This window comes from Thalassophryne amazonica, chromosome 14 (assembly GCF_902500255.1).
Source record: "Thalassophryne amazonica chromosome 14, fThaAma1.1, whole genome shotgun sequence".
NCBI classification, from domain to species: domain Eukaryota; kingdom Metazoa; phylum Chordata; class Actinopteri; order Batrachoidiformes; family Batrachoididae; genus Thalassophryne; species Thalassophryne amazonica.
Genome location: NC_047116.1, coordinates 63,293,318 through 63,321,139, shown reverse-complemented (window position 1 = coordinate 63,321,139; position 27,822 = coordinate 63,293,318). Strand labels below are relative to the sequence as shown.

At 40.1% G+C, this 27,822-nt stretch overlaps 1 protein-coding gene across 1 annotated transcript in view; it reads right to left on the bottom strand.

Moving 5' to 3' along the window:
- lrp1bb (low density lipoprotein receptor-related protein 1Bb) overlaps positions 1-27,822 on the bottom strand; it is a 1,555,752-nt gene that overhangs the window by 939,448 nt on the left and 588,482 nt on the right. The window contains exon 8 of the mRNA XM_034186395.1: positions 7,841-8,063. Coding sequence (XP_034042286.1) covers positions 7,841-8,063 — 223 coding nt within the window. The remainder of the gene's footprint in view (positions 1-7,840; positions 8,064-27,822) is intronic.

The window sequence follows — 27,822 nt, the reverse complement described above, 5'->3', positions numbered from 1 at the left end:
AACAAACAGTTGCCCCAAGGCGCTTTATATTGTAAGGCAAGGCCATACAATAATTACGTAAAAACCCCAATGGTCAAAACGACCCCCTGTGAGCAAGCACTTGGCTATAGTGGGAAGGAAAAACTCCCTTTTAACAGGAAGAAACCTCCAGCAGAACCAGGCTCAGGGAGGGGCAGTCTTTTGCTGGGACTGGTTGGGGCTGAGGGAGAGAACCAGGAAAAAGACATGCTGTGGAGGGGAGCAGAGATCAATCACTAATGATTAAATGCAGAGTGGTGCCTACAGAGCAAAAAGAGAAAGAAACACTCAGTGCATTATGGGAACCCCCCAGCAGTCTACGTCTATAGCAGCATAACTAAGGGATGGTTCAGGGTCACCTGATCCAGCCCTAACTATAAGCTTTAGCAAAAAGGAAAGTTTTAAGCCTAATCTTAAAAGTAGAGAGGGTGTCTGTCTCCCTGATCCGAATTGGGAGGTGGTTCCACAGGAGAGGAGCCTGAAAGCTGAAGGCTCTGCCTCCCATTCTACTCTTACAAACCCTAGGAACTACAAGTAAGCCTGCAGTCTGAGAGCGAAGCGCTCTATTGGGGTGATATGGTACTATGAGGTCCCTAAGATAAGAAGGGACCTGATTATTCAAAACCTTATAAGTAAGAAGAAGAATTTTAAATTCTATTCTAGAATTAACAGGAAGCCAATGAAGAGAGGCCAATATGGGTGAGATATGCTCTCTCCTTCTAGTCCCCGTCAGTACTCTAGCTGCAGCATTTTGAATTAACTAAAGGCTTTTCAGGGAACTTTTAGGACAACCTGATAATAATGAATTACAATAGTCCAGCCTAGAGGAAATAAATGCATGAATTAGTTTTTCAGCATCACTCTGATACAAGACCTTTCTAATTTTAGAGATATTGCGTGAATGCAAAAAAGCAGTCTTACATATTTGTTTAATATGCACTTTGAATGACATATCCTGATCAAAAATAACTCCAAGATTTCTCACAGTATTACTAGAGGTCAGGGTAATGCCATCCAGAGTAAGGATCTGGTTAGACACCATGTTTCTAAGATTTGTGGGGCCAAGTACAATAACTTCAGTTTTATCTGAGTTTAAAAGCAGGAAATTAGAGGTCATCCATGTCCTTATGTCTGTAAGACAATCCTGCAGTTTAGCTAATTGGTGTGTCTCCTCTGGCTTCATGGATAGATAAAGCTGGGTATCATCTGCGTAACAATGAAAATGCCGTCTAATAATACTGCCTAAGGGAAGCATGTATAAAGTGAATAAAATTGGTCCTAGCACAGAACCTTGTGGAACTCCATAATTAACCTTAGTCTGTGAAGAAGATTCCCCATTTACATGAACAAATTGTAATCTATTAGATAAATATGATTCAAACCACCGCAGCGCAGTGCCTTTAATACCTATGGCATGCTCTAATCTCTGTAATAAAATTTTATGGTCAACAGTATCAAAAGCAGCACTGAGGTCTAACAGAACAAGTACAGAGATGAGTCCACTGTCTGAGGCCATAAGAAGATCATTTGTAACCTTCACTAATGCTGTTTCTGTACTATGATGAATTCTAAAACCTGACTGAAACTCTTCAAATAGACCATTCCTCTGCAGATGATCAGTTAGCTGTTTTACAACTACCCTTTCAAGAATTTTTGAGAGAAAAGGAAGGTTGGAGATTGGCCTATAATTAGCTAAGATAGCTGGGTCAAGTGATGGCTTTTTAAGTAATGGTTTAATTACTGCCACCATAAAGCCTGTGGTACATAGCCAACTAATAAAGATAGATTGATCATATTTAAGATCAAAGCATTAAATAATGGTAGGGCTTCCTTGAGCAGCCTGGTAGGAATGGGGTCTAATAGACATGTTGATGGTTTGGATGAAGTAACTAATGAAAATAACTCAGACAGAACAATCAGAGAGAAAGAGTCTAACCAAATACCGGCATCACTGAAAGCAGCCAAAGATAACGATATGTCTTTGGGATGGTTATGAGTAATTTTTTCTCTAATAGTTAAAATTTTATTAGCAAAGAAAGTCATGAAGTCATTACTAGTTAAAGTTAAAGGAATACCCGGCTCAATAGAGCTCTGACTCTTTGTCAGCCTGGCTACAGTGCTGAAAAGAAACCTGGGGTTGTTCTTATTCTCTTTAATTAGTGATGAGTAGTAAGATGTCCTAGCTTTACGGAGGGCTTTTTTATAGAGCAACAGACTTTTTCCAGGCTAAGTGACAATCTTCTAAATTAGTGAGATGCCATTTCCTCTCCAACTTACGGGTTATCTGCTTTAAGCTGCGAGTTTGTGAGTTATACCACGGAGTCAAGCACTTCTGATTTAAAGCTCTCTTTTTCAGAGGAGCTACAGCATCCAAAGTTGTCTTCAATGATGATGTAAAACTATTGACGAGATACTCTATCTCACTTACAGAGTTTAGGTAGCTACTCTGCACTGTGTTGGTATATGGCATTAGGGAACATAAAGAAGGAAACATATCCTTAAACCTAGTTACAGCGCTTTCTGAAAGACTTCTAGTGTAATGAAACTTATTCCCCACTGCTGGGTAGTCCATCAGAGTAAATGTAAATGTTATTAAGAAATTATCAGACAGAAGAAAGTTTTCAGGGAATACTGTTAAGTCTTCAATTTCCATACCATAAGTCAGAACAAGATCTAAGATATGATTAAAGTGGTGGGTGGACTCATTTACATTTTGAGCAAAGCCAATTGAGTCTAATAATAGATTAAATGCAGTGTTGAGGCTGTCATTCTCAGCATCTGTGTGGATGTTAAAATCGCCCACTATAATTATCTTATCTGAGCTAAGCACTAAGTCAGACAAAAGTTCTGAAAATTCACAGAGAAACTCACAGTAACGACCAGGAGGACGATAGATAACAACAAATAAAACTGGATTTTGGGACTTCCAATTTGGATGGACAAGACTAAGAGTCAAGCTTTCAAATGAATTAAAGCTCTGTCTGGGTTTTTGATTAATTAATAAGCTGGAATGGAAGATTGCTGCTAATCCTCCACCTCGGCCCGTGCTACAAGCGTTCTGGCAGTTAGTGTGACTTGGGGGTGTTGACTCATTTAAACTAACATATTCATCCTGCTGTAACCAGGTTTCTGTAAGGCAGAATAAATCAATATGTTGATCAATTATTATATCATTTACTAACAGGGACTTAGAAGAGAGAGACCTAATGTTTAATAGACCACATTTAACTGTTTTAGTCTGTGGTGCAGTTGAAGGTGCTATATTATTTTTTCTTTTTGAATTTTTATGCTTAAATAGATTTTTGCTGGTTATTGGTAGTCTGGGAGCAGGCACCGTCTCTATGGGGATGGGGCAATGAGGGGATGGCAGGGGGAGAGAAGCTGCAGAGAGGTGTGTAAGACTACAACTCTGCTTCCTGGTCCCAACCCTGGATAGTCACGGTTTGGAGGATTTAAGAAAATTGGCCAGATTTCTAGAAATGAGAGCTGCTCCATCCAAAGTGGGATGGATGCCGTCTCTCCTAACAAGACCAGGTTTTCCCCAGAAGCTTTGCCAATTATCTATGAAGCCCACCTCATTTTTTGGACACCACTCAGACAGCCAGCAATTCAAGGAGAACATGCGGCTAAACATGTCACTCCCGGTCCGATTGGGGAGGGGCCCAGAGAAAACTACAGAGTCCGACATTGTTTTTGCAAAGTTACACACCGATTCAATGTTAATTTTAGTGACCTCCGATTGGCGTAACCGGGTGTCATTACTGCCGACGTGAATTACAATCTTACCAAATTTACGCTTAGCCTTAGCCAGCAGTTTCAAATTTCCTTCAATGTCGCCTGCTCTGGCCCCCGGAAGACAATTAACTATGGTTGCTGGTGTTGCTAACTTCACATTTCTCAAAACAGAGTCGCCAATAACCAGAGTTTGTTCCTCGGCGGGTGTGTCGCCGAGTGGGGAAAAACGGTTAGAAATGTGAATGGGTTGGCGGTGTACACGGGGCTTCTGTTTAGGACTACGCTTCCTCCTCACAGTCACCCAGTCTGCCTGCTTTCCCGGCTGCTCGGGATCTGCCAGAGGGAAACTAACGGCGGCTAAGCTACCTTGGTCCGCACCGACTACAGGGGCCTGGCTAGCTGTAAAATTTTCCACGGTGCGGAGCCGAGTCTCCAATTCGCCCAGCCTGGCCTCCAAAGCTACGAATAAGCTACACTTATTACAAGTACCGTTACTGCTAAAGGAGGCCGAGGAATAACTAAACATTTCACACCCAGAGCAGAAAAGTGCGGGAGAGACAGGAGAAGCCGCCATGCTAAACCGGCTAAGAGCTAGTAGCTGCGCTAAGCTAGCGGATTCCTAAAAATACGCAAAGTGAATAACGTGTAAATAATTTAGAGGTGATTCAGCAGAGGGAGTGCTTTAGTTAAGGCACGTGAAGATAACACTGTGAAACAAATCGTTATCTAGGTAACTAGATCAATCTAACTGCGCAGATTAAACAGCTAACAGATACAGCAAAACACCGCTGTGCTCCGGAACAGGAAGTGATACAATACCGCAGTGAGAGCCAACCACCAGTAGAGGCAAGCTAAGTAGGTTCTACAAGGACAACAGGTTCACTTCATACAGATAGTGTTCTGATGGCTGAGTTCAGGAATATATTGAAAGCTTAAATCTTAGTCTTGATCCATTCCATTGCAATCACAGAAACTTTGATTCATTGCTCAGCTTATCGACTACTGCAATCAAGGTATCCATTCATTTGTGAAAGATCACAACATTGTCCAAGAAGTCAAGGTCAGTAAACCTTTCCTCACCAAATTAAAGTACCTAAACCACTGGTCTCCACAACCCTACTCAACACCCAGTTCATATAAGTAGTGAACAGTGTGTGAGTCAGAAAATGTTAGAACTTTCACAGCAGAAATGTTGAATTTTTCTCAGTGAAAACTGAGAAAAATTCACCATTTCTGCCCCTGCTCCTTGTGGCACTCCCAGTACATCCATAGGGGAAACCAGGGCACGGTGAATCACGGTGCACAGTGAATCAGTAGCTGTATCAGCAAAACTACATATATATTTGCAGACGTTATGTCATATTTTTATGCATAAAGATATCCCCCTTATGAATTAGTGTTTTCTTTTTGGATACATTATGGGTAAAACTAAGTGGGAAGTGAAGTCATTTTTTCCTATCAAAAGTAAATTTTGTGGATGTCAGTGCCTTTGTATTTATTTCTCACAACAGAGGAAAGGTGGCCCGAAAAACTATTACGTTGCTGTTAGAAGACTACCTCATCCAACTGATGAGCATGCGTTATGTCTTCTCCAGACTATCAGCTATTTGATAACATGACTCGTGTGTCACATGCACCCGGGCACAGTGACTTAGTCTAGAAAGTGATTTACTAAGCCACTCAAAAAAAACCAACATAGGTGTTGTTGGTTTTTATGTTACATGAACGAAAGTTTAACATGTAGCTTCTACGATATAGAATCAAGTTTTACGGGTGAACACATTCAAATCATGTAGTTTTAACATAACATGCAACAGCTTAAAATCTAACTTGCTCAGTGAACATAATAAAATCATGGAAAGTATTCCCACCCAAGTAAAATGCGTTAACGTAACAAGAAACAATTTTGCTGAGTGACCTAAATGTAAATTTATTGGGTCAACATGACGAATTTGCATTACTGTTACTTAATTACCATGGGTAAGGCCAACGAGATTTGTAAAGATAAAAAAAAAAAAAACAGTAAGTCCCTTTGGCTGCTCGCTTGTTTGCACTTGGGGTTGCCACAGCAAATCCAAGGTGTCTCTGCATAAACTGTGCTGATCCAACCCAGCAAAGTTAAGCTGATATGTAACTGTACTATTTTAAAAGTAGTTGTAAGCACTTATAAGCCAGGGGTGAGTGGCCAAGTGGTTAGTGCACTTGGTTTCAGTACAAAAGGTTCCCGGTTCAAAACCCATCCCTGCCACATTTATCCATGTAATGTGGAATTGCATCAGGAAGGGCATCTGGTGTAGAACCTGTGCAAATTTAACATGCAGATCCACCTTGCATTTCCTGTGGCGACCCTGAGTGCAAACAAGGAAGCAGCTACTTTTTATTTTTGTGACATTTACCATACAAATCTAGTTGGCCTAAATTATTGTAATTGAGTAACCGTAACACAAATTCATCATGTTGACCCCAAAAATGTACATTTAGGTCTGCATTTACCTTTTCAAAACTAGTTGGCCTGAACCATGGAAATTAGGTAACAGGAACGCAAAGTCATTATGATGACCCAACACTTAGGTCAGTCAGCAAAACTGTTTGTGGCTAGGTTAACACACTTTCCTTGGGTGGGAATACTTATATATATATATTTTTTTTTTTATGTTTCCTGAGCAAGTTATTTTTTTGAGTGCAGTATCAAGTGGATGGGAAATATTACTTGTTGAAGCTTATATATTTATTTTTCCATTAATTATTTCTATAATTTGTGTATATGAACAACTGTTTTCACATTTGAACAGAAATTATGACAGTTGTATTCATAATAGTTTCTAAAGGACTTAAATCACTATATAAGACACTTACACATTACATAGCTGGTTTGCTGGATTATAGTTTATATATGCATCAGCATACATTTAATAACTTTGAAGGAATCTTTATAATCATGTGTTTTTTTGTTATATTCTGTGTGTATTCACTGTGCCCCAGACACTGAGTCACTGTGACCGTGAATTAATGTTCAGGGCACAGTGAAAAAATAAATAAATGAATAAATAAATAAAATTGATTTTAAACACCTGTAAATTACACTTGGGGAGACATAAATAACACAGCCTTATAAACAATAATGTGTTGTATTAAATCCACAATAGAATGACCTAAACCTATGCATAATGTGTTTATGCTGCCACAAAACAACATTTCTGATCCACTGTGCCCCAGCTTCTCCTACAGACTGCTCTTTGTTATTAAAAATGATCAACTCTTTCTACCTCACAAAAACAAGAGCTCACTTGTTAAATTTCACCACTGACATTATTAGCTGCAAAAAGCAAGAGGAAAAGAACTTCACAGCACTTAAAATATATTACATGAAATATGTTTGTTGGAAGAGGCCACAAGCTAATGAAGCACACTTCATTATACCAAGAGCATCTGTAAACACAACGCGAGACTTGAAATGCCCATTTTTCTTAAATCAGAGTGGTTGGAAATCTAGGCTAAGTTGCTTGAAAGGTCTTTTTATGAATATTAAAAATGTCTGATGAAAGACATGCAAGTATACTAGAGGAGAGAGACTATTGATATGGTTATTTGGAAGATCAGCCTCGCTTCAATTTCTTCAATTCAATAAACCCTCCATTCTCAACTCATCAGTTTTCTTTGAAAATGACGAGTGAATTGTAACAACAAGCAATGAAATCAGCACCCCTCTCTCAGTGATAAAGCGCAGTGCCTTAATAGTGCAGCAGATAACTGAAACAATCGTGCAAATGGTGATACAAGCACCAAGGTTGGCACAACTACTCCGGTTTGTTCATAAGAATAATGTCTAAGGAGTAGTTGTGCCAACTTTGGTGATTGTATCACCATTTGCACGATTTTGCTCTAAATATTCTCTTAGCCGCTGCACTATAACTCAGAAAATTAGTCAAGAAACTCCCTCTCATGTATTCATTTGGATTTAAAATTGAGAAAGTGCACAGTGTGATAAGTGAAGCTAATCCTCTATTCTGATTTTCCTTCACATTTGATCCCAGGGGCTCATGATGCAAGACAAAATGCAGCACTTACAGTGAAACATGACACTCACTTGACTCCCGTGGATAATGCTGTGTCTGTTCTTGCCGTTGTAATCCACCACATCAATGTAATCCATGTAGGCATCTGCCCAGTACACCAGCTTCTTTACCACATCCAATGCCACAGCAGTGGGCTGCTCAATTTTATAATCCACCAGACGGGTTCGGTTGGTGCCATCCATGTTGCAGCGCTCCACCTTGGCCACATTCCCGTAGTCAGTGAAGAAGATCATTCTGCAGAGAGACAGAGGGTCAATAGCAACAGCTGAAACACTGCAGGATGAATGTGGAAGTAGGCAGCGCAGTTGTACCATTTCTTTAAACTCTTATCAAAGAATAAATACCTCTTCTGACCTCATGCATATTCTTAACATCAAATCAAAAGCTTTTGGTGTAACTTCCACAGAGTATAATTTTACCTTTGGCATACAATATGTTCATAGCTACAAGGCATAAAATGTTCTTACTGCACTGATGATCTTTTGATCAAAATGCACAATGCAATTCTGCCCTTATTTTATATGTACATGACTTGATTTGTTTTGTATATTAATGCTGCAGCTACAGTACATACATTATTTAGGTTCCATTTTATTTTCAGCCAATATTGGCCAGCCTGAGGAACTCAAGCAGGCAAAAACACTGACTTATTTTCAACTAACAAATTCCCCAAAAAGCACTCAAGTAATATTTACTTGATCAAAATGTGATGAATTCCAAATTTTATTGTTGTTAAACTATTCTGTGGGACTATATTAAGCAAGGGGTTCTATAAGCACCAGCGGTCAGTGAAACTGTTAACAATAATGGCGGACCCCGCCAATTCCAAAATGACTGCACTAGTGGTGTAACAGAACACCACTCATGATTTGTTTGTAAAATGTTAACAAATTGCAAAAAAAAAAAAAAAAATCAAACTTTTTCATCTTTTCCTTATGAGTTGTTGTGAGTCAAATTTAGAGTGGAAAAAATACTCCATTTTGGAATAAGGCTGTATCAATTTAATCTGCTAAAATATATGTAAGATTATACATGCAAAATCTTAAAACAAATGCACAGTTTATAAGACGCTGCCTTGTTTACTGGTGGGAGAATCACAGTTTTTAATATTGAATAAAAACACTTTATGTTTCAATGTTTTGTTAAGAATGACGTATTCAAAAAGCCTCATCATTGGTGATGCCAGTAAAGCTCTGTTTCAGAATGGGCCTCAAACTTTAAGCTGCAACAGTCACCACAGATCCACATTATTTGTTCAATTGAGGAACTGACAGAAGCTCTAAAACTGCAATAAAACACTGATCAAAGAATAAAATTGGCAGAAAACAAATACAAAGAAGTTTAAACAATACATTAAATGGGAGTAGAATGTGCTTTCTATGAAACAAGACTTTGAAAAAGGCCAGTGTTCCAAAGCGTCAGTTGAGCCTGCTTTACTGAAACATAGAGGCCCCATAACCTTGAGGCAAAAGCAATAAGCAGCTGCATTTCCTATTTCCTTTGTGGTAATATCAGGGACATTTGGAAGGCATGCTGCATCGAACCTGAGGCTGTGTGAGTAGACTTAAAATGATAGACAATGTGTAATGCATGCAGCCAAAACATTTAGTGCACAAGAACTGTAGAGAAGGTTTGAAAATCAATTCCAAAAGACACAGGGAGCCTGGAACACTCATGAAAAAATAAAAGGTTTAAGGTGCATTCACTTTTTCTCTCTCGTATGATGGGAATGGAAAACATCAGAGTACTGCCCTATATCTGTAAGCAAGTATCTCATGAATTACCATTTTAAGCATTGCAAATGTAGCCAGCTCAGGTCTGTGCATATTTGACATGGTAGGCTCAGCCTGCTGTCTCGCTGTGACTGTGGGAGGATGAAGGTCCAACAGCTTCCAAAGATAACGACCTATAGCTGGAAAGCTGCAGGGAGCAGACTTAATCTGCACAAGTCAAGTCAGGGAAGAGATGGACTGGCCTTTGAACCCAAGACCAGACTGTGCTGAAAAACCATCCGCATCAGCAAGATACCTAGCTCCCCAAACAGGTGCACCTCGACATGCCATACAAATGATAGCTTTCGGGGATTAGGGTGGTGCTGATGCTGTATTTGTGCATTCTGCACCTATAACAAGATCTATGTTGTATTCCAGCAGTGAACCGTGTAAGTGGGGCCAGAACAAATAATACATGTCACAGCTCAAGAGACTACACAATTACAGCTGGTAATAAAAGGGCCTTTCAAAGTTTGGCTTCCTATTTTTCTTAACTGATTGCTCGCTGTTAAACTTGTTATTACCATATTTCCATTTTTTATACACAATCTTTTAACATGGTGTTGCAGGATAAGTGAGTTTGCTTTAAAGTGCAATTCTGTCAAAAATACAAAATAACAACTGCATTTTTTTCATAGAACTAAAAAGAAAATAAATAAATAAATCTAATACCACTTCAAAGGTTCGTGTGAATCAAGCCATAGATTCTGATAAAACCATAATGATCTGACCTATCTAAATTGAGGAATTTATACAGTCTGGTTCAAAAACATTTGAACAATGAAAAGAAGATGTCAGATTTCAGCTACAGTTTGCCAGAAACCACACGGAGACTCAAGCCTCGATTTGATCTGTTTTCTATCATCTTCTATGATCATCATGAATGGTTATGCACACCAACTCCACCACATTGTGACTAATGATGCAATAGACCAAAATTGCAAAGACGTAGTTTCCACAGTCACAGATGCTGGTAAATCCTTGAGAGTTGTCATTGGTGCCTTAGTGGTTTCCCTCACTAGTATCCTTGTTGCCTACTCTTGCCATATTTTTAATCCTTAATGGCTGCTACAACCCCTGGCAAAAATTATGGAATCACCGGCCTCGGAGGATGTTCATTCAGTTGTTTAATTTTGTAGAAAAAAAGCAGATCACAGACATGACACAAAACTAAAGTCATTTCAAATGGCAACTTTCTGGCTTTAAGAAACACTATAAGAAATCAAGAAAAAAAGATTGTGGCAGTCAGTAACGGTTACTTTTTTAGACCAAGCAGAGGAAAAAAATATGGAATCACTCAATTCTGAGGAAAAAATTATGGAATCACCCTGTAAATTTTCATCCCCAAAACTAACACCTGCATCATATCAGATCTGCTCGTTAGTCTGCATCTAAAAAGGAGTGAACACACCTTGGAGAGCTGTTGCACCAAGTGGACTGACATGAATCATGGCTCCAACACGAGAGATGTCAATTGAAACAAAGGAGAGGATTATCAAACTCTTAAAAGAGAGTAAATCATCACGCAATGTTGCAAAAGATGTTGGTTGTTCACAGTCAGCTGTGTCTAAACTCTGGACCAAATACAAACAACATGGGAAGGTTGTTAAAGGCAAACATACTGGTAGACCAAGGAAGACATCAAAGCGTCAAGACAGAAAACTTAAAGCAATATGTCTCAAAAATCAAAAAATGTACAACAAAACAAATGAGGAACGAATGGGAGGAAACTGGAGTCAACGTCTGTGACCAAACTGTAAGAAACTGCCTAAAGGAAATGGGATTTACATACAGAAAAGCTAAACGAAAGGCATCATTAACACCTAAACAGAAAAAAACAAGGTTACAATGGGCTAAGGAAAAGCAATTGTGGACTGTGGATGACTGGATGAAAGTCATATTCAGTGATGAATCTCGAATCTGCATTGGGCAAGGTGATGATGCTGGAACTTTTGTTTGGTGCCTTTCCAATGAGATTTATAAAGATGACTGCCTGAAGAGAACATGTAAATTTCCACAGTCATTGATGATATGGGGCTGCATGTCAGGTAAAGGCACTGGGGAGATGGCTGTCATTACATCATCAATAAATGCACAAGTTTATGTTGATATTTTGGACAATTGAAAGGATGTTTGGGGATGATGAAATCATTTTTCAAGATGATAATGCATCTTGCCATAGAGCAAAAACTGCAAAAACATTCCTTGCAAAAAGACACATAGGGTCAATGTCATGGCATAGGGTCAATGTCAATAAGCAGATCTGATTTGATGCAGGTGTTAATTTGGGGGATGAAAATTTACAGGGTGATTCCATAATTTTTTCCTCAGAATTGAGTGATTCCATATTTTTTTTCCTCTGCTTAGTCTAAAAAAGTAACCGTTACTGACTGCCACAATCTTTTTTTCTTGATTTCTTATAGTGTTTCTTAAAGCCAGAAAGTTGCCATTTGAAATGACTTTAATTTTGTGTCATGTGTATGATCTGCTTTTTTTCTACAAAATTAAACAACTGAATGAACATCCTCTGAGGCCGGGGATTCCATAATATTTACCAGGGGTTGTATAAATGAAGTTAAAGACATATTCACTGACTTGGATACGATGATGTGTCCATCTGATTTGAATTAATAATCTTAATTTTAAATAGCTTGTACAGTGGTATAGTTACATGTTGAGCACTGTTGCCTCACAGCAAGAAGGTCCCAAATTCACATTTGATCTTGTCCTTTCCATGTGGCGTTTGTGTAACAGTGGCCAGCAGGTGGTGCTATGCGGTAAATTAAACTTCACTCCCCAAAGCCAAAAGATGTTCTAGTGACAGATGCTGGATGGAGCCTTTGGGTTTTTAGCCTCATGGCCATAGGTGTGAGTGAGACTGTAGATGTGTCGACAATGCGATGGACCAGTGACCTGTCAAGAGTGTACCCTGCCTGTTGCCCACTGAGTGCCTCAGATAGGCTCCAATTCCACCCCACCAACCCCACGCTTGTTCCTTAACTCACTCACTCATTCATCTACAACCGCTTAGTCCAATTAAGAGTCACAGGGTGCTGGAGCCTATCCCAGCAGTCAAAGAGTGCAAGGTGGGGTACACCCAGGACAGGACGCCAGTCTGTCACTTGTTGCTTAAGTAGCGTGTTAAACTGAATGATCCAGTTTTTCAATAACAGGATCCCAGTTTCAAATCTGGTGCCGATGATGGCTGTAACTGTATACCAAATTTGTTCAAGATGGACAAAGATAGATCAAGAAGTTAATACAATGCTTCAAAGCATGCCCCCATTTACTATTCGGGACAAACTGGGAAGGAACGACGTTCCATGGAACAGGCCTCTAACACCCTTATTCCACTGGACACCCCATGATCCAGAAAAAATTCCAAAAATAAGATGAACAGGCATGTCTCCTATCAGGCAGACATAATCTGCAGACCTGGCAACTAGCTGTCTTATAAAGCACATACCTGGCAAGTCATTCAAAAACAAAAGCAAAGCTTCAGGGTGGTTTCAGCCAGAACCACCCAAACGCAGCTTTTGTTTCTAATTCTTACCCTGATGGAGCACAATCAAACAAGTATCAAGCTCTACTCACTAAGAATCCCCCATGTTCAAACATGATTGAATCTGTTAAGACGATGAAGACTATGAAGACTATGAAATGATTGTGTATGGAACTGTGATGAAATTTTGGAACACCTTGTAAATTTCACTCCAATTTCAAAACTGGTGCCGATGGTATCCGTAAGTACTGCGCATACCAAATTTGGTCAAGATTGACACAAGTTTGATCAAGGAATTAGTGTGATTCTTTAAAACGTGCCCTGATTTGCTATCCTGGATGATACAGGAAGGAATGGCACTTCATGGAATAGGAGTGTAATATCCAAGTCTCACAACCATACAGTAAGACAGGAAGCACCATGACCCTAAAGACTTGGACCTTCTTTCTTTTGCAAAGGTATCTGCAAAACCAAGGGACATCATCTATATGATAATATCCAAGTGGCTTCTGTGTGCATGGGTGCCTGCAGGTGTATGGCTTTGATCACGCTGAAACCGGAGAGAGCTGGCATTTGCTGTTTGGTGTGCTTATGTATTTTGGGTCAAGGATGAATGCTGTGAAAATGGAAAGTTGATAGGACTAATATTTTTGGAGAAATTAGCAATTTTAACAAACCAGACCTGATCAAGGAATTAGTGTGATTCTTCAAATCATGCCCCGATTTGCTATCCTGGATGACACAGGAAGGAATGGCACTTCATGGAATAGGAGTGTAACATCCAAGTCTCACAACCATACATTAAGACAGGAAGCACCATGACCCTAAAGACTTGGCCAATCTTTCTCTTGCAAAGGTATCTGCAAAACCAAGGGACATCATCTATATGATAATAGTCAAGTGGCTTCTGTGTGCATGGGTGCCTGCAGGTGTATGGCTTTGATCACGCTGAAACCGGAGAGAGCTGGCATTTGCTGTTTGGTGTGCTTATGTATTTTGGGTAAAGGATGAATGCTGTGAAAATGGAAAGTTGATAGGACTAATATTTTTGGAGAAATTAGCAATTTTAACAAACCAGTAAACAATGGACATTGTGCTGCAATGCGCCATGGGAATTAAGGGTTTTGGGGTTTTAAATGTTAAGGCCCGTTCACACACAGTGCAAAGTTTGGACGACATTTGGACAAATACGATGAAACAGCGCGAAACAGTTTGAATTTGCGCACATCACACCGACTGGCAGGCGTGCACAATCCTGGTGTGAGAACTCATGCACGTGACAGTGTCATTCGGGCAGGAACAGTGCGAGGTGCGCCACATCACGCCACTTATGTGGAAAAAAAAACAACAAAAAAACAGTCATATCTATGGTACCACATCGTGCTGCTCATGTGGAATAAATAAAAAAATAAAACCAGCCGGTACCTGTGGGACCACATTGCACCACTTATGTGGCATACACAAAAAAAAAAAAGAAAGAAAAGCACACACCACCCACTGGATGCAAATCAGCACCTTCCAAAAGCTCTGATTACTAGTTAGCAACTTTACCACTGAGCTATGCAGCTGTTTTTTGAAAGCTGTAGAAATCTGTCTCATATCAGAAAGAACATGGAAGCATTACAAAAAAAAACCCAAAATAAATAAAATCACATACCATATAAAAACACTGCATTTATCAAGTGAACAATACAAATCTATCTGTTCCCCCTGTAAATGACCTATGGTCACTGACATAGTCATGGAATGACATGAATGAGAAGCAGCGGGCTGTGATCATGCCCACATCTACTGGTCCGGTGCGTTCAGTCAACCCAACATGCCCAACACGCATGTCTTGCGGATGGCGCACCACAGCAAAGAAGGTACATTATACATTTCAATACATTTCACTGCATACATCATGTGGAACAGGGCTCTCATCATGTGGGTGACGGTCAGATCGCCCGCTGCATGTTCTGATCTGATGGTCTGTTTCAACCTAGCAGTCTGTGAATGCTCCGTGCGCATGCTCGCTCGCTGCAGCTTGTCGCCGCGGCCATATATGTTTTTATTTATGTCCACATAAGTACAGCAATCAGATACATGCGCCTCACAGTGTACAGTTGTTAGTCCACGTCTGTCCAAACATAGTAGGTCATAACCACACCTCCTGTCAGTTCTCAGCGCACACACCAAAGCCACACTCATGGGGAACTTAGACAAATTTCTCTGTGTGTACAACAGTGGCTGTCTGCAGTATGTTATCATGCCAAGAGTGCGACTGTCCACACATTTTCTAAGTGCCATGTGAGCAGTGTTAGATGTTCGTGTATGTCACCTGGGATTTGGCTGACACCTACCGCAAAAGGGTTCGATGGGTTTGCACAGCACATACTCTGTCTTTCAGCCACTGGTGTGCGTAAATAGTTGTATCAACAGATTTCACACGGTTTCCACATGATTCCTGTGTCGTGCACTAAGTGCGCAATTCGTCCAAACTTCACACTAAATGTGAAGGGGCCGTTAATGTGGTTCATGTTAGTTAAACATTGTTGTTTTTGTTATTTTTAGATTTATTGTGTTTTTATAGTTCATTTGATTTAGTCAGTTTAGTCGTCTCATGTTGCCGTTACCATGAGTGAAAAGAGAATTGCTTTGATGTCCGCCACCGTCTCCGTCTGTTTGTGCATGTCTTACATTAGAAGCACCTGCTTGTGGCAGAAGTAGGAAAAGACAATATTTTCACTTTGTAAAACAACACACGTGACGTTAATTTCAATAACTTGAATTAGTTTGTTTAAAATTTTAACCACAAGTCAAAACTGTCTGCCTGTGCATGACTTCTGTGATACACCAGCAAGTATATATTTTTCCTCTCGCTTCCTTTCTCGCTTCTCTTTCATGTATCTCTGGTCACAGGTCTCTTTTGCTGAGCAAAGGCTGACCTGAGACAGAAGCACTGACTCATTGTTGTCAGTAGCTGCCAGTGCACTAAAATTAATACAGCAAGTTATCGGTTTAGCTTTTATTTGTAACTTCTGCTTTTTTTTTTTTTTTTTATGGGTTTATCGAACTAACTTCATAAAAGCTAACTTTTCAGTTGGCGGATTAACGGTTATCAAACCTAACTTTTTGGTTAGCTGTGCCCACCACTACATAAATCTGTCTAGAGTAGGTAGTTTTCAAAACCTAAGTAACAGTGCAGGAAACTAGTGAGGGACGCCACCAAGACACCTATGACAACTCTGAAGGGGATACAGAGATCTGTTGCTGTGATGAGAGAAACTGCATCGTGTAACTTTTGCGTCATGTCAGAAGGATTTTCATAAAAGAAAGTAGATCAAATCTCAGCTTGCATCTCCCATGTGCCTCCGGAAAACAGGTTGCATGTTTTTTGTTTTTTTCTTTTTTTGTTGTTGAAGATTGTGCATGCAAAATGTGCTCAATAAATATAAACAGCCATGACTGGATGTGATACTGTAAAATGTTAAATGCTGTTTTTAATGTTGAAATAGTTATTACACAAGCACAACACGCCTCTGTTTCACTTTTTGCTTTCCACCGCCTTTCTGATTTCTCAGACGTATGAGAAAATCCACAGACCACTTCTTCTAAATACTCTTGGTATGGTTAATTTGTGCTGCTCCTGAGTGCGACTGCAGTTTTTACATGTGACCAAACAAAAAGCACCACAGGGGAAACCTACATATCCATTCAATGGGACAAAACAGCGCTGGTATGGTATGCCCTGATTGACATTAACGAAACGTTCACATGCATTTCTGCTGACATCGAAGAAGAGATTCCCGTTGAGTACAGAGCAAAAAGGTTATATATGAGTACTGGAGTCCGCACTCCCAATGATACCCACTAAAAGTGAACGTCCCTTCATGGACAGCGACATGACACCTCCTAAACGGGCAAAATATTGACGAAGTTCCTCGATGTTAATGGATTTTCCATGGGGATTCGTGACTGAACACACTCAGAAAAACACTCGCAAAATACTGTTAAAATGCCATTTTGACCTGGATATTGAGCCAGGAAAATTAATTAACATTAAATTATGTCAGGAAAGCATTAAACTTACTCTGACACCCACACATTCCGAAATATTAGTGTTGAAAGTTATACGGATCTGCGCTCTTAAGATGTGCTGCTGGACTGAGCTGCTGCAGCTGCTCCAATGCAGCGCGGCTCCTAAAACTGCTACAGTACATTTATGTAAAGATTAAACAACGAGAAGCCATGCATTGAATGCACGATGTGGAGTCTAAAACACCGTACAATGCACGGCTTTGAGTTGTTTAATCTGCTTATACTCGTACCATGATCCCACACAGTGAACTAACACACAAATATTTAAGTTAACAGAACTTGATAAATATGTGTGAGTATTTGGGACTATTTTATACAAGTCTCAAGATATTTTGTCTCCGATGCGCTTATCGAGTCTGCGGGCTCCCGCCGCATTGGGCCACTCACACCGCCCCCCTCTCTGCTGTGTGGAGCTGACTCTGGCAACAGGTCCAGAAACCATGCTCGCTGTTTTGATGCGGAGCACTCCAGCAGCCTGCAAGGATAGAACCGTTCTCTTCTTCTTTCCCGTCTTCAGTCTTGTCCAGTACGTCCGATGTTAAATCTTTATGTCATTGCTTTTGCTGTTCTTCTCATTTGCTCTCCTCCTCTTTCCATTCCTCAAATGTTTTATTTTGGCCAAAAATATTAAAATTCACTTGGAAATCCATGTTTTATCGCGTTTCTGTCATTCACCTGTCAAAATACAGCTGATCTGTGCCAACTGATTTGCGTGTTGCTATGGTGATGACCAGAGCGGAGTGATTATAACAGTGACTTAAGTCACCGAACTACGTGTGCATATACACAAAAATAATGCACGCCAGTTAGACATGGAATTCTCACTGACCATGGTATAAGTATATTATATTTTACACAATTGCAGCCAGTCTGCTCTGTGTTGATCCCGTCAGATCTCAGAAGGTAAGCAGTGTGGCATCTGGTTCGTACTTCGATGGGAGACCTCTTTGGAACACCAGCGGCGACCCCGAACAAAAACGGGAGCAGCCGACTGGACAACAACAACATTATATTTTACACAATTATCCTTTATTGGCCGAGTTTCATTCATGAAGTCAGTGGCGTGGGTGCACATCTCTGTGTGTGAGTGGTGTGTGTAAGTGAAGAGTTAATGGTCTGTGTCCTCAGACAACACAGGCACGGGCAAGAAACATACACCTGTTTATGAACCAAATATCACGGACAAAGTGACAAGAATAAAGCTGGAAGCACAAAGAAGCACAAAAACTCCAGCTTTTGTGGCTTCTGTTATTCTTCTCTACAAGAATCAAGACAGAAGTCAGACTACCAGAGCAAAAAGTTTAGCTGAGGAAGCTTCTGCAATTTGAAGCAAAATGTCCTTGTGTCAAGCAACTCAGTCCAGTCGAAGATTCAAGCTTCTCTACTTTGGACTCTAGTATTCATATATAACCTCTTTGGTACAGAGCCTGTGCAGTGGTTAATCTACAACCTACAGCAACAAAATTTCATAAAGATCAGTATATAGATGTTCTTGAATGAGTCCAGACTCTTAAAGTTACATGACTCCTTCTGGATCTGGAACATTTTACAGGCAGTTTGTCTAATATTACATCCTCTTTAAGCTTCGAACCAAAATCATAAAGATACAAGTCCCTGTCTTCCATATCAGTGCACAGTGGAGAGAAAAACCCTACAAATAAGTGGAATTCACATTTGCCAAGATTATTCATCCATCTGCCATGTGTGATATATTAAGACGCTGATTAAAAAGTATGATTATTGCACACCTGTGCCTTGAACTGATCACAATAAAAGTCCACTCTAAAATGTGCCCTGGTGTGGAGCAGTTTGCTGATGTCAACGTTGTGAGCAGAGTGGCCACTGGTGCAGGTGGGTTATGGTTTCAGATGACGGAAATAACAGACAATGGACTCAGGTGCATATTGTTGATGGCAATTTAAAACCACAAAATTATTCTGATGAGATTCTGAAGTCCATTTTCATGCATTCATTCGCACCATCACCTGACAGTGCAACATCATAATGCACTGCACCATGCTGCAAGGACACTTAATGAATTACTTGAAGCTGAAAACATCCCAGTTCTTGCATGCACTGCAAACTCACCAAACTTGTCGCTTATTAAGTATGATGTGGGACACTGTTGATTGACATGTATGATTCCAAATTCAATTCCTGCCAATATCCAGCAACTTGCACAGCCAATGGAGAAGAGTGGACCAACAATCCACAAGCCACAATCAACAACCTTGTTCTCTATATGTGAAGGAGACATGTTGCACTGCAGGAAGCAAATGATACCAATTTTTCAGTACTTGAAGTTAGAGTGCCCATATACGGACCATAGCAACCATGGCATCCCAGCATTTACACCAAAAAGTGCCATATGGTTCCAAACAATTGAGTTACTGCTCATTGATCAAACTACGCAACACACACCTCAACACAGCGGGTTGCTGAGTGCATGGCATTACTGTTCAAAAGTTTTAAAATGACAGGATGTTGTGCACATACAGTAGTGTTCAGAATAACAGTAGTGTTATATGACTAAAAAGATTAATCCAGGTTTTGAGTATATTTCTTATTGTTAGATGGGAAACAAGGTACCACTGGATTCAGAAGATTCTCACAAATCCAACAAGACCAAGCATTCATGATATAAACACTCTTAAGGCTATGAAATTGGGCTATTAGTAAAAAAAAAAAGTAGAAAAGGGGGTGTTCACAATAATAATAGCATCTGCTGTTGACGCTACAAACTCAAAACTATTATGTTCAAACTGCTTTTTTAGCAATCCTGTGAATCACTAAACTAGTATTTAGTTGTATAACCACAGTTTTTCATGATTTTTTCACATCTGTGAGGCATTAATTTTGTTGGTTTGGAACCAAGATTTTGCTGGTTTACTAGTGTGCTTGGAGTCATTGTCTTGTTGAAACATCCATTTCAAGGGCATGTCCTCTTCAGTATAAGGCAACATGACCTCTTCAAGTATTTTGACATATCCAAACTGATACATGATACCCGGTATGCGATATATAGGCCCAACACCATAGTAGGAGAAACATGCCCATATCATGATGCTTGCACCACCATGCTTCACTGTCTTCACTGTGAACTGTGGCTTGAATTCAGAGTTTGGGGGTCATCTCACAAACTGTCTGCGGCCCTTGGACCCAAAAAGAACAATTTTACTCTCATCAGTCCACAAAATATTCCTCCATTTCTCTTTAGGCCAGTTGATGTGTTCTTTGGCAAATTGCAACCTCTTCTGCACATCTTTTATTTAACAGAGGGACTTTGCGGGGGATTCTTGCAAATAAATTAGCTTCACACAGGCGTCTTCTAACTGTCACAGCACTTACAGGTAACTCCAGACTATCTTTGATCATCCTGGAGCTGATCAATGGATGAGCCTTTGCCATTCTGGTTATTCTTCTATCCATTTTGATTGTTGTTTTCCATTTTCTTCCACACGTCTCTGTTTTTTTGTCCATTTTAAAGCATTGGAGATCATTGTAGATGAACAGCCTATAATTTCTTGCATCTGCTTATACGTTTTCCCCTCTCCAATCAACTTTTTAATCAAACTACGCTGTTCTTCTGAACAATATCTTGAACGTCCCATTTTCCTCAGGCTTTCAAAGAGAAAAGCATGTTCAACAGGTGCTGGCTTCATCCTTAAACACCTGTTTGTTCCACAAAATTAACAAACTCACTGACTGACTGCCACACTATTTTTATTGTGAAAACCCCCTTTTCTACTTTTTTTAACTAATAGCCCATAGAGTGTGCATATCATGAATACTTGGTCTTGTTGGATTTGTGAGAATCTACTGAATCTACTGGTACCTTGTTTCCCATGTAACAATAAGAAATATACTCAAAACCTGGATTAATCTTTTTAGTCACATAGCACTACTATTATTCTGAACACTATTGTATATCTGGAACACCTGAATGATTTCACTGATGAGCTCAGCCCATCTCCTCAAAGTGATGTTAATAAGTGAAATCACCTGCTGGAGTCAGTGGCTGCAAAGAAAACCTGCACCCTCTTGGCCCTTTCTAGAATACTTTGGGCACCACTGATTTAAAATCATCTGCTTACACAACTTCTACTCCTTGTAACTGCACTATTCTACTGTATGTTCATTCTGCTGCTCTCCAGAGCATAGCTCCACCTTCCAAGGCTAGATTCAACCTATATTCACAATTTCAAATCACGTCATCTGTTAACATCGTAGCCCATGGAGATTCTTGTCTGATCTCATCCGTCAACCTGTCCATCACCATTGCAAGCAAGAAAACACTCAAAGATGATCCTTGATGTAATCCCACCTCCACCTTGAATGAGTCTGTCGTTCCTATCTACTGCACAACGCACCGCTGTCACATTATTGTTGTACATGCCCTGCCCTACCTCCACATACTTCTCTGCCACTCCAGACTTCCCCATGCAATATCACAACTCTTCTCTTGGCACCCTGTCATAAGCTTTCTCTTAATCCACAAACACACACTGTAACTCCTTCTGGCCTTGTTCTCCATCGTAGAGCAAATATTGCATCTGTAGTGCTCTTTCTCAGCATGAAATCATATTGCTGCACAAAGCTCTTCACCTGTTTTCTAAGCCTAGCTTTGACCACTCTTTCCTATATCTTTATGCTGTGGCTGATTATCTTTATGCCTCTGTAGTTACTGCAGCTCTGCACATCACCTTTATTCTTAAAAGTAGGAACTAGCACCAAAGCACAGACCCAGAATCTCAATCAATCAATCAATCAATTTTTTTATATAGCGCCAAATCACAACAAACAGTTGCCCCAAGGCGCTTTATATTGTAAGGCAAGGTCATACAATAATTATGTAAAAACCCAACGGTTAAAACGACCCCCTGTGAGCAAGCACTTGGCTACAGTGGGAAGGAAAAACTCCCTTTTAACAGGAAGAAACCTCCAGCAGAACCAGGCTCAGGGAGGGGCAGTCTTCTGCTGGGACTGGTTGGGGCTAAGGGAGAGAACCAGGAAAAAGACATGCTGTGGAGGGGAGCAGAGATCGATCACTAATGATTAAATGCAGAGTGGTGCATACAGAGCAAAAAGAGAAAGAAACAGTGCATCATGGGAACCCCCCAGCAGTCTACGTCTATAGCAGCATAACTAAGGGATGGTTCAGGGTCACCTGATCCAGCCCTAACTATAAGCTTTAGCAAAAAGGAAAGTTTTAAGCCTAATCTTAAAAGTAGAAAAGGTGTCTGTCTCCCTGATCTGAATTGGGAGCTGGTTCCACAGGAGAGGAGCCTGAAAGCTGAAGGCTCTGCCTCCCATTCTACTCTTACAAACCCTAGGAACTACAAGTAAGTCTGCAGTCTGAGAGCGAAGCGCTCTATTGGGGTGATATGGTACTACGAGGTCCCTAAGATAAGATGGGACCTGATTATTCAAAACCTTATAAGTAAGAAGAAGAACTTTAAATTCTATTCTAGAATTAACAGGAAGCCAATGAAGAGAGGCCAATATGGGTGAGATATGCTCTCTCCTTCTAGTCCCCGTCAGTACTCTAGCTGCAGCATTTTGAATTAACTGAAGGCTTTTTAGGGAACTTTTAGGACAACCTGATAATAATGAATTACAATAGTCCAGCCTAGAGGAAATAAATGCATGAATTAGTTTTTCAGCATCACTCTGAGACAAGACCTTTCTGATTTTAGAGATATTGCGTAAATGCAAAAAAGCAGTCCTACATATTTGTTTAATATGCGCTTTGAATGACATATCCTGATCAAAAATGACTCCAAGATTTCTCACAGTATTACTAGAGGTCAGGGTAATGCCATCCAGAGTAAGGTTCTGGTTAGACACCATGTTTCTAAGATTTGTGGGGCCAAGTACAATAACTTCAGTTTTATCTGAGTTTAAAAGCAGGAAATTAGAGGTCATCCATGTCTTTATGTCTGTAAGACAATCCTGCAGTTTAGCTAATTGGTGTGTGTCCTCTGGCTTCATGGATAGATAAAGCTGGGTATCATCTGCGTAACAATGAAAATTTAAGCAATACCGTCTAATAATACTACCTAAGGGAAGCATGTATAAAGTGAATAAAATTGGTCCTAGCACAGAACCTTGTGGAACTCCATAATTAACTTTAGTCTGTGAAGAAGATTCCCCATTTACATGAACAAATTGTAATCTATTAGACAAATATGATTCAAACCACTGCAGCGCAGTGCCTTTAATACCTATGGCATGCTCTAATCTCTGTAATAAAATTTTATGGTCAACAGTATCAAAAGCAGCACTGAGGTCTAACAGAACAAGCACAGAGATGAGTCCACTGTCCGAGGCCATAAGATCATTTGTAACCTTCACTAATGCTGTTTCTGTACCATGATGAATTCTAAAACCTGACTGAAACTCTTCAAATAGACCATTCCTCTGCAGATGATCAGTTAGCTGTTTACAACTACCCTTTCAAGAATTTTTGAGAGAAAAGGAAGGTTGGAGATTGGCCTATAATTAGCTAAGATAGCTGGGTCAAGTGATGGCTTTTTAAGTAATGGTTTAATTACTGCCACCTTAAAAGCCTGTGGTACATAGCCAACTAACAAAGATAGATTGATCATATTTAAGATCGAAGCATTAAATAATGGTAGGGCTTCCTTGAGCAGCCTGGTAGGAATGGGGTCTAATAAACATGTTGATGGTTTGGATGAAGTAACTAATGAAAATAACTCAGACAGAACAATCGGAGAGAAAGAGTCTAACCAAATACCGGCATCACTGATAGCAGCCAAAGATAACGATACGTCTTTGGGATGGTTATGAGTAATTTTTTCTCTAATAGTTAAAATTTTGTTAGCAAAGAAAGTCATGAAGTCATTACTAGTTAAAGTTAATGGAATACTCAGCTCAATAGAGCTCTGTCTCTTTGTCAGCCTGGCTACAGTGCTGAAAAGAAACCTGGGGTTGTTCTTATTTTCTTCAATTAGTGATGAGTAGAAAGATGTCCTAGCTTTACGGAGGGCTTTTTTATAGAGCAACAGACTCTTTTTCCAGGCTAAGTGAAGATCTTCTAAATTAGTGAGACGCCATTTCCTCTCCAACTTACGGGTTATCTGCTTTAAGCTACGAGTTTGTGAGTTATACCACAGAGTCAGGCACTTCTGATTTAAAGCTCTCTTTTTCAGAGGAGCTACAGCATCCAAAGTTGTCTTCAATGAGGATGTAAAACTACTGACGAGATACTCTATCTCACTTACAGAGTTTAGGTAGCTACTCTGCACTGTGTTGGTATATGGCATTAGAGAACATAAAGAAGGAATCATATCCTTAAACCTAGTTACAGCGCTTTCTGAAAGACTTCTAGTGTAATGAAACTTATTCGCCACTGCTGGGTAGTCCATCAGAGTAAATGTAAATGTTATTAAGAAATGATCAGACAGAAGGGAGTTGTCAGGGAATACTGTTAAGTCTTCTATTTCCATACCATAAGTCAGAACAAGATCTAAGATATGATTAAAGTGGTGGGTGGACTCATTTACTTTTTGAGCAAAGCCAATAGAGTCTAATAATAGATTAAATGCAGTGTTGAGGCTGTCATTCTCAGCATCTGTGTGGATGTTAAAATCGCCCACTATAATTATCTTATCTGAGCTAAGCACTAAGTCAGACAAAAGGTCTGAAAATTCACAGAGAAACTCACAGTAACGACCAGGTGGACGATAGATAATAACAAATAAAACTGGTTTTTGGGACTTCCAATTTGGATGGACAAGACTAAGAGTCAAGCTTTCAAATGAATTAAAGCTCTGTCTGGGTTTTTGATTAATTAATAAGCTGGAATGGAAGATTGCTGCTAATCCTCCGCCCCAGCCCGTGCTACGAGCATTCTGACAGTTAGTGTGACTCGGGGGTGTTGACTCATTTAAACTAACATATTCATCCTGCTGTAACCAGGTTTCTGTAAGGCAGAATAAATCAATATGTTGATCAATTATTATATCATTTACCAACAGGGACTTAGAAGAGAGAGACCTAATGTTTAATAGACCACATTTAACTGTTTTAGTCTGTGGTGCAGTTGAAGGTGCTATATTATTTTTTCTTTTTGAATTTTTATGCTTAAATAGATTTTTGCTGGTTATTGGTGGTCTGGGAGCAGGCACCGTCTCTACAGGGATGGGGTAATGAGGGGATGGCAGGGGGAGAGAAGCTGCAGAGAGGTGTGTAAGACTACAACTCTCACGGTTTGGAGGATTTAAGAAAATTGGCCAGATTTCTAGAAATGAGAGCTGCTCCATCCAAAGTGGGATGGATGCCATCTCTCCTAACAAGATCAGGTTTTCCCCAGAAGCTTTGCCAATTATTTATGAAGCCCACCTCATTTTTTGGACACCACTCAGACAGCCAACAATTCAGGGAGAACATGCGGCTAAACATGTCACTCCCGGTCTGATTGGGGAGGGGCCCAGAGAAAACTACAGAGTCCGACATTGTTTTTGCAAAGTTACACACCAATTTAATGTTAATTTTAGTGACCTCCGATTGGCGTAACCGGGTGTCATTACTGCCGACGTGAATTACAATCTTACCAAATTTACGCTTAGCCTTAGCCAGCAGTTTCAAATTTCCTTCAATGTCGCCTGCTCTGGCCCCCGGAAGACAATTGACTATGGTTGCTGGTGTCGCTAACATCACATTTCTTCAAACAGAGTCGCCAATAACCAGAGTTTGATCCTCGGCGGGTGTGTCGTCGAGTGGGGAAAAACGGTTAGAATTGTGAACGGGTTGGCGTGTTGTACACCTGGGCTTCTGTTTAGAACTACGCTTCTCCTCACAGTCACCCGTCGCCTGCTTCCCGGCTGCTCCGGGATCTGCCAGAGGGAAACTAACGGTGCTAAGCTACCTTGGTCCGCACCGACTACAGGGGCCTGGCTAGCTGTAGAATTTTCCCGGTGCGGAGCCGAGTCTCCAATTCACCCAGCCTGGCCTCCAAAGCTACGATAAGCTACACTTTACAAGTACCGTTACTGCTAAGGAGGGCCGAGGAATAACTAACATTTCACACCCAGAGCAGAAAAGTGCGGGAGAGACGGAGAAGCCGCCATGCTAAATCGGCTAAGAGCTAGTAGCTACGCTAAGCTCTCGGATTCCTAAAAACACGCAAAGTGAATAATGTGTAAATAATTTAGAGGTGATTCAGCAGAAGGAGGTGCTTTAGTTAAGGCACGTAAAGATTACACTGGGAAACAAATCGTAATCTAGATAACCTAGATCAATCTAATTGCGCAGATTAAACAGCTAACAGATACAGAAAACACCGCTGTGCTCCGGAACAGGAAGTGATACATACCGCAGTGAGAGCCAACCCCCCTGTACCTTGTTTCCTATGTAACAGTAGGAAATATACTCAAAACCTGGATTAATCTTTTTAGTCACATAGCACTATTATTATTCTGAACAATACTGTAGATGAAAAAAAAAATCAATCTGAAAACATATAAATGTATAGATTTCTGCAGGAACAAAAGGACAAAATCTGGGAAAATAAAGTCAAGATAATTGGATAAAATGAAGTAAACAGGACGTCGCTGTCAGGCACGTTCATGCTCAAGTTTATACATTGTGTGTAGGCCCTACCCATCAGGCATTTATATTATAATTATGGCTATTAAAGTGTTTAGAATTGTAACTGCTGAAATAACACATTATTTTAGATTAACTGTGGTGCAAAAACACATTTTTTAACTCAATTTCATCAGCTCAGATTAAGATCTGAGTTGATGAGATTGAGTCTATTTTTTTGAAAAGCAGTAATTAAAAAAAATATATATATATATATATATTTGTGGAAATCAATAATGATTTCAATGCATTAGCAGAAATGCGATCAATAAAGAGCTTTGTTCATTTTTTCAGTTGTTCTGCTTAAAATCTAAGTCAAACACCTGTTAATTAAACCTGTAAATTTCTTGTAGAAGTAACTTGCTTTAATAACTGTCATAGAAACATCTAAAATGTGTTATTTTTGCGTGTGTGCTTTAAGTAGTGGTCCTTTGCACTGAAACACTTGTTAGACCTTAAATATCATAAATTAAACACAGCCATCGACCTGCATTGCGGAAACTGTCTAAAAGTGTTTAAGTCATATTTTGTTTTTCTTAATCAAGATTTTAACATTTAAAGGCCAGATATAGCAGCAGGTGATGTATAAATATGCATGATTTATATTTGCGTGCAGAAATATTAAAGTGAAACTAACAAATGCACAATTTTTTTCCAACTTTATTCATTCTATCATTATCTGCCGCTCATCCGGGTCGAGGTGGCAGCAGACAAAGCAGCTTCCACACATTCCCTATTCTTGGCCATGTCCTGTAACGCTTCCCAGGGATCCTGAGGTGTTCCCATCCCCTGGGAAATATAATCCCTCCAGTGTGTCTCCCTGGGGCTCCTCACATCTGGGCATGCCTGGAGAACTCCCTTGGGAGACGACCAGGGGCGCATCCCTCACCAAGGTCCCAACCACCTCAGCTGGTTCCTTTCCATGTGAGAAGCGTGGCTGTACTGTGAATACACCTGGATAGTCAATCTTCTCACTCTGTCCAGGATTGTAAGGCAGATACCCCAAAGAGGAATTCATTTCACTGCTGTA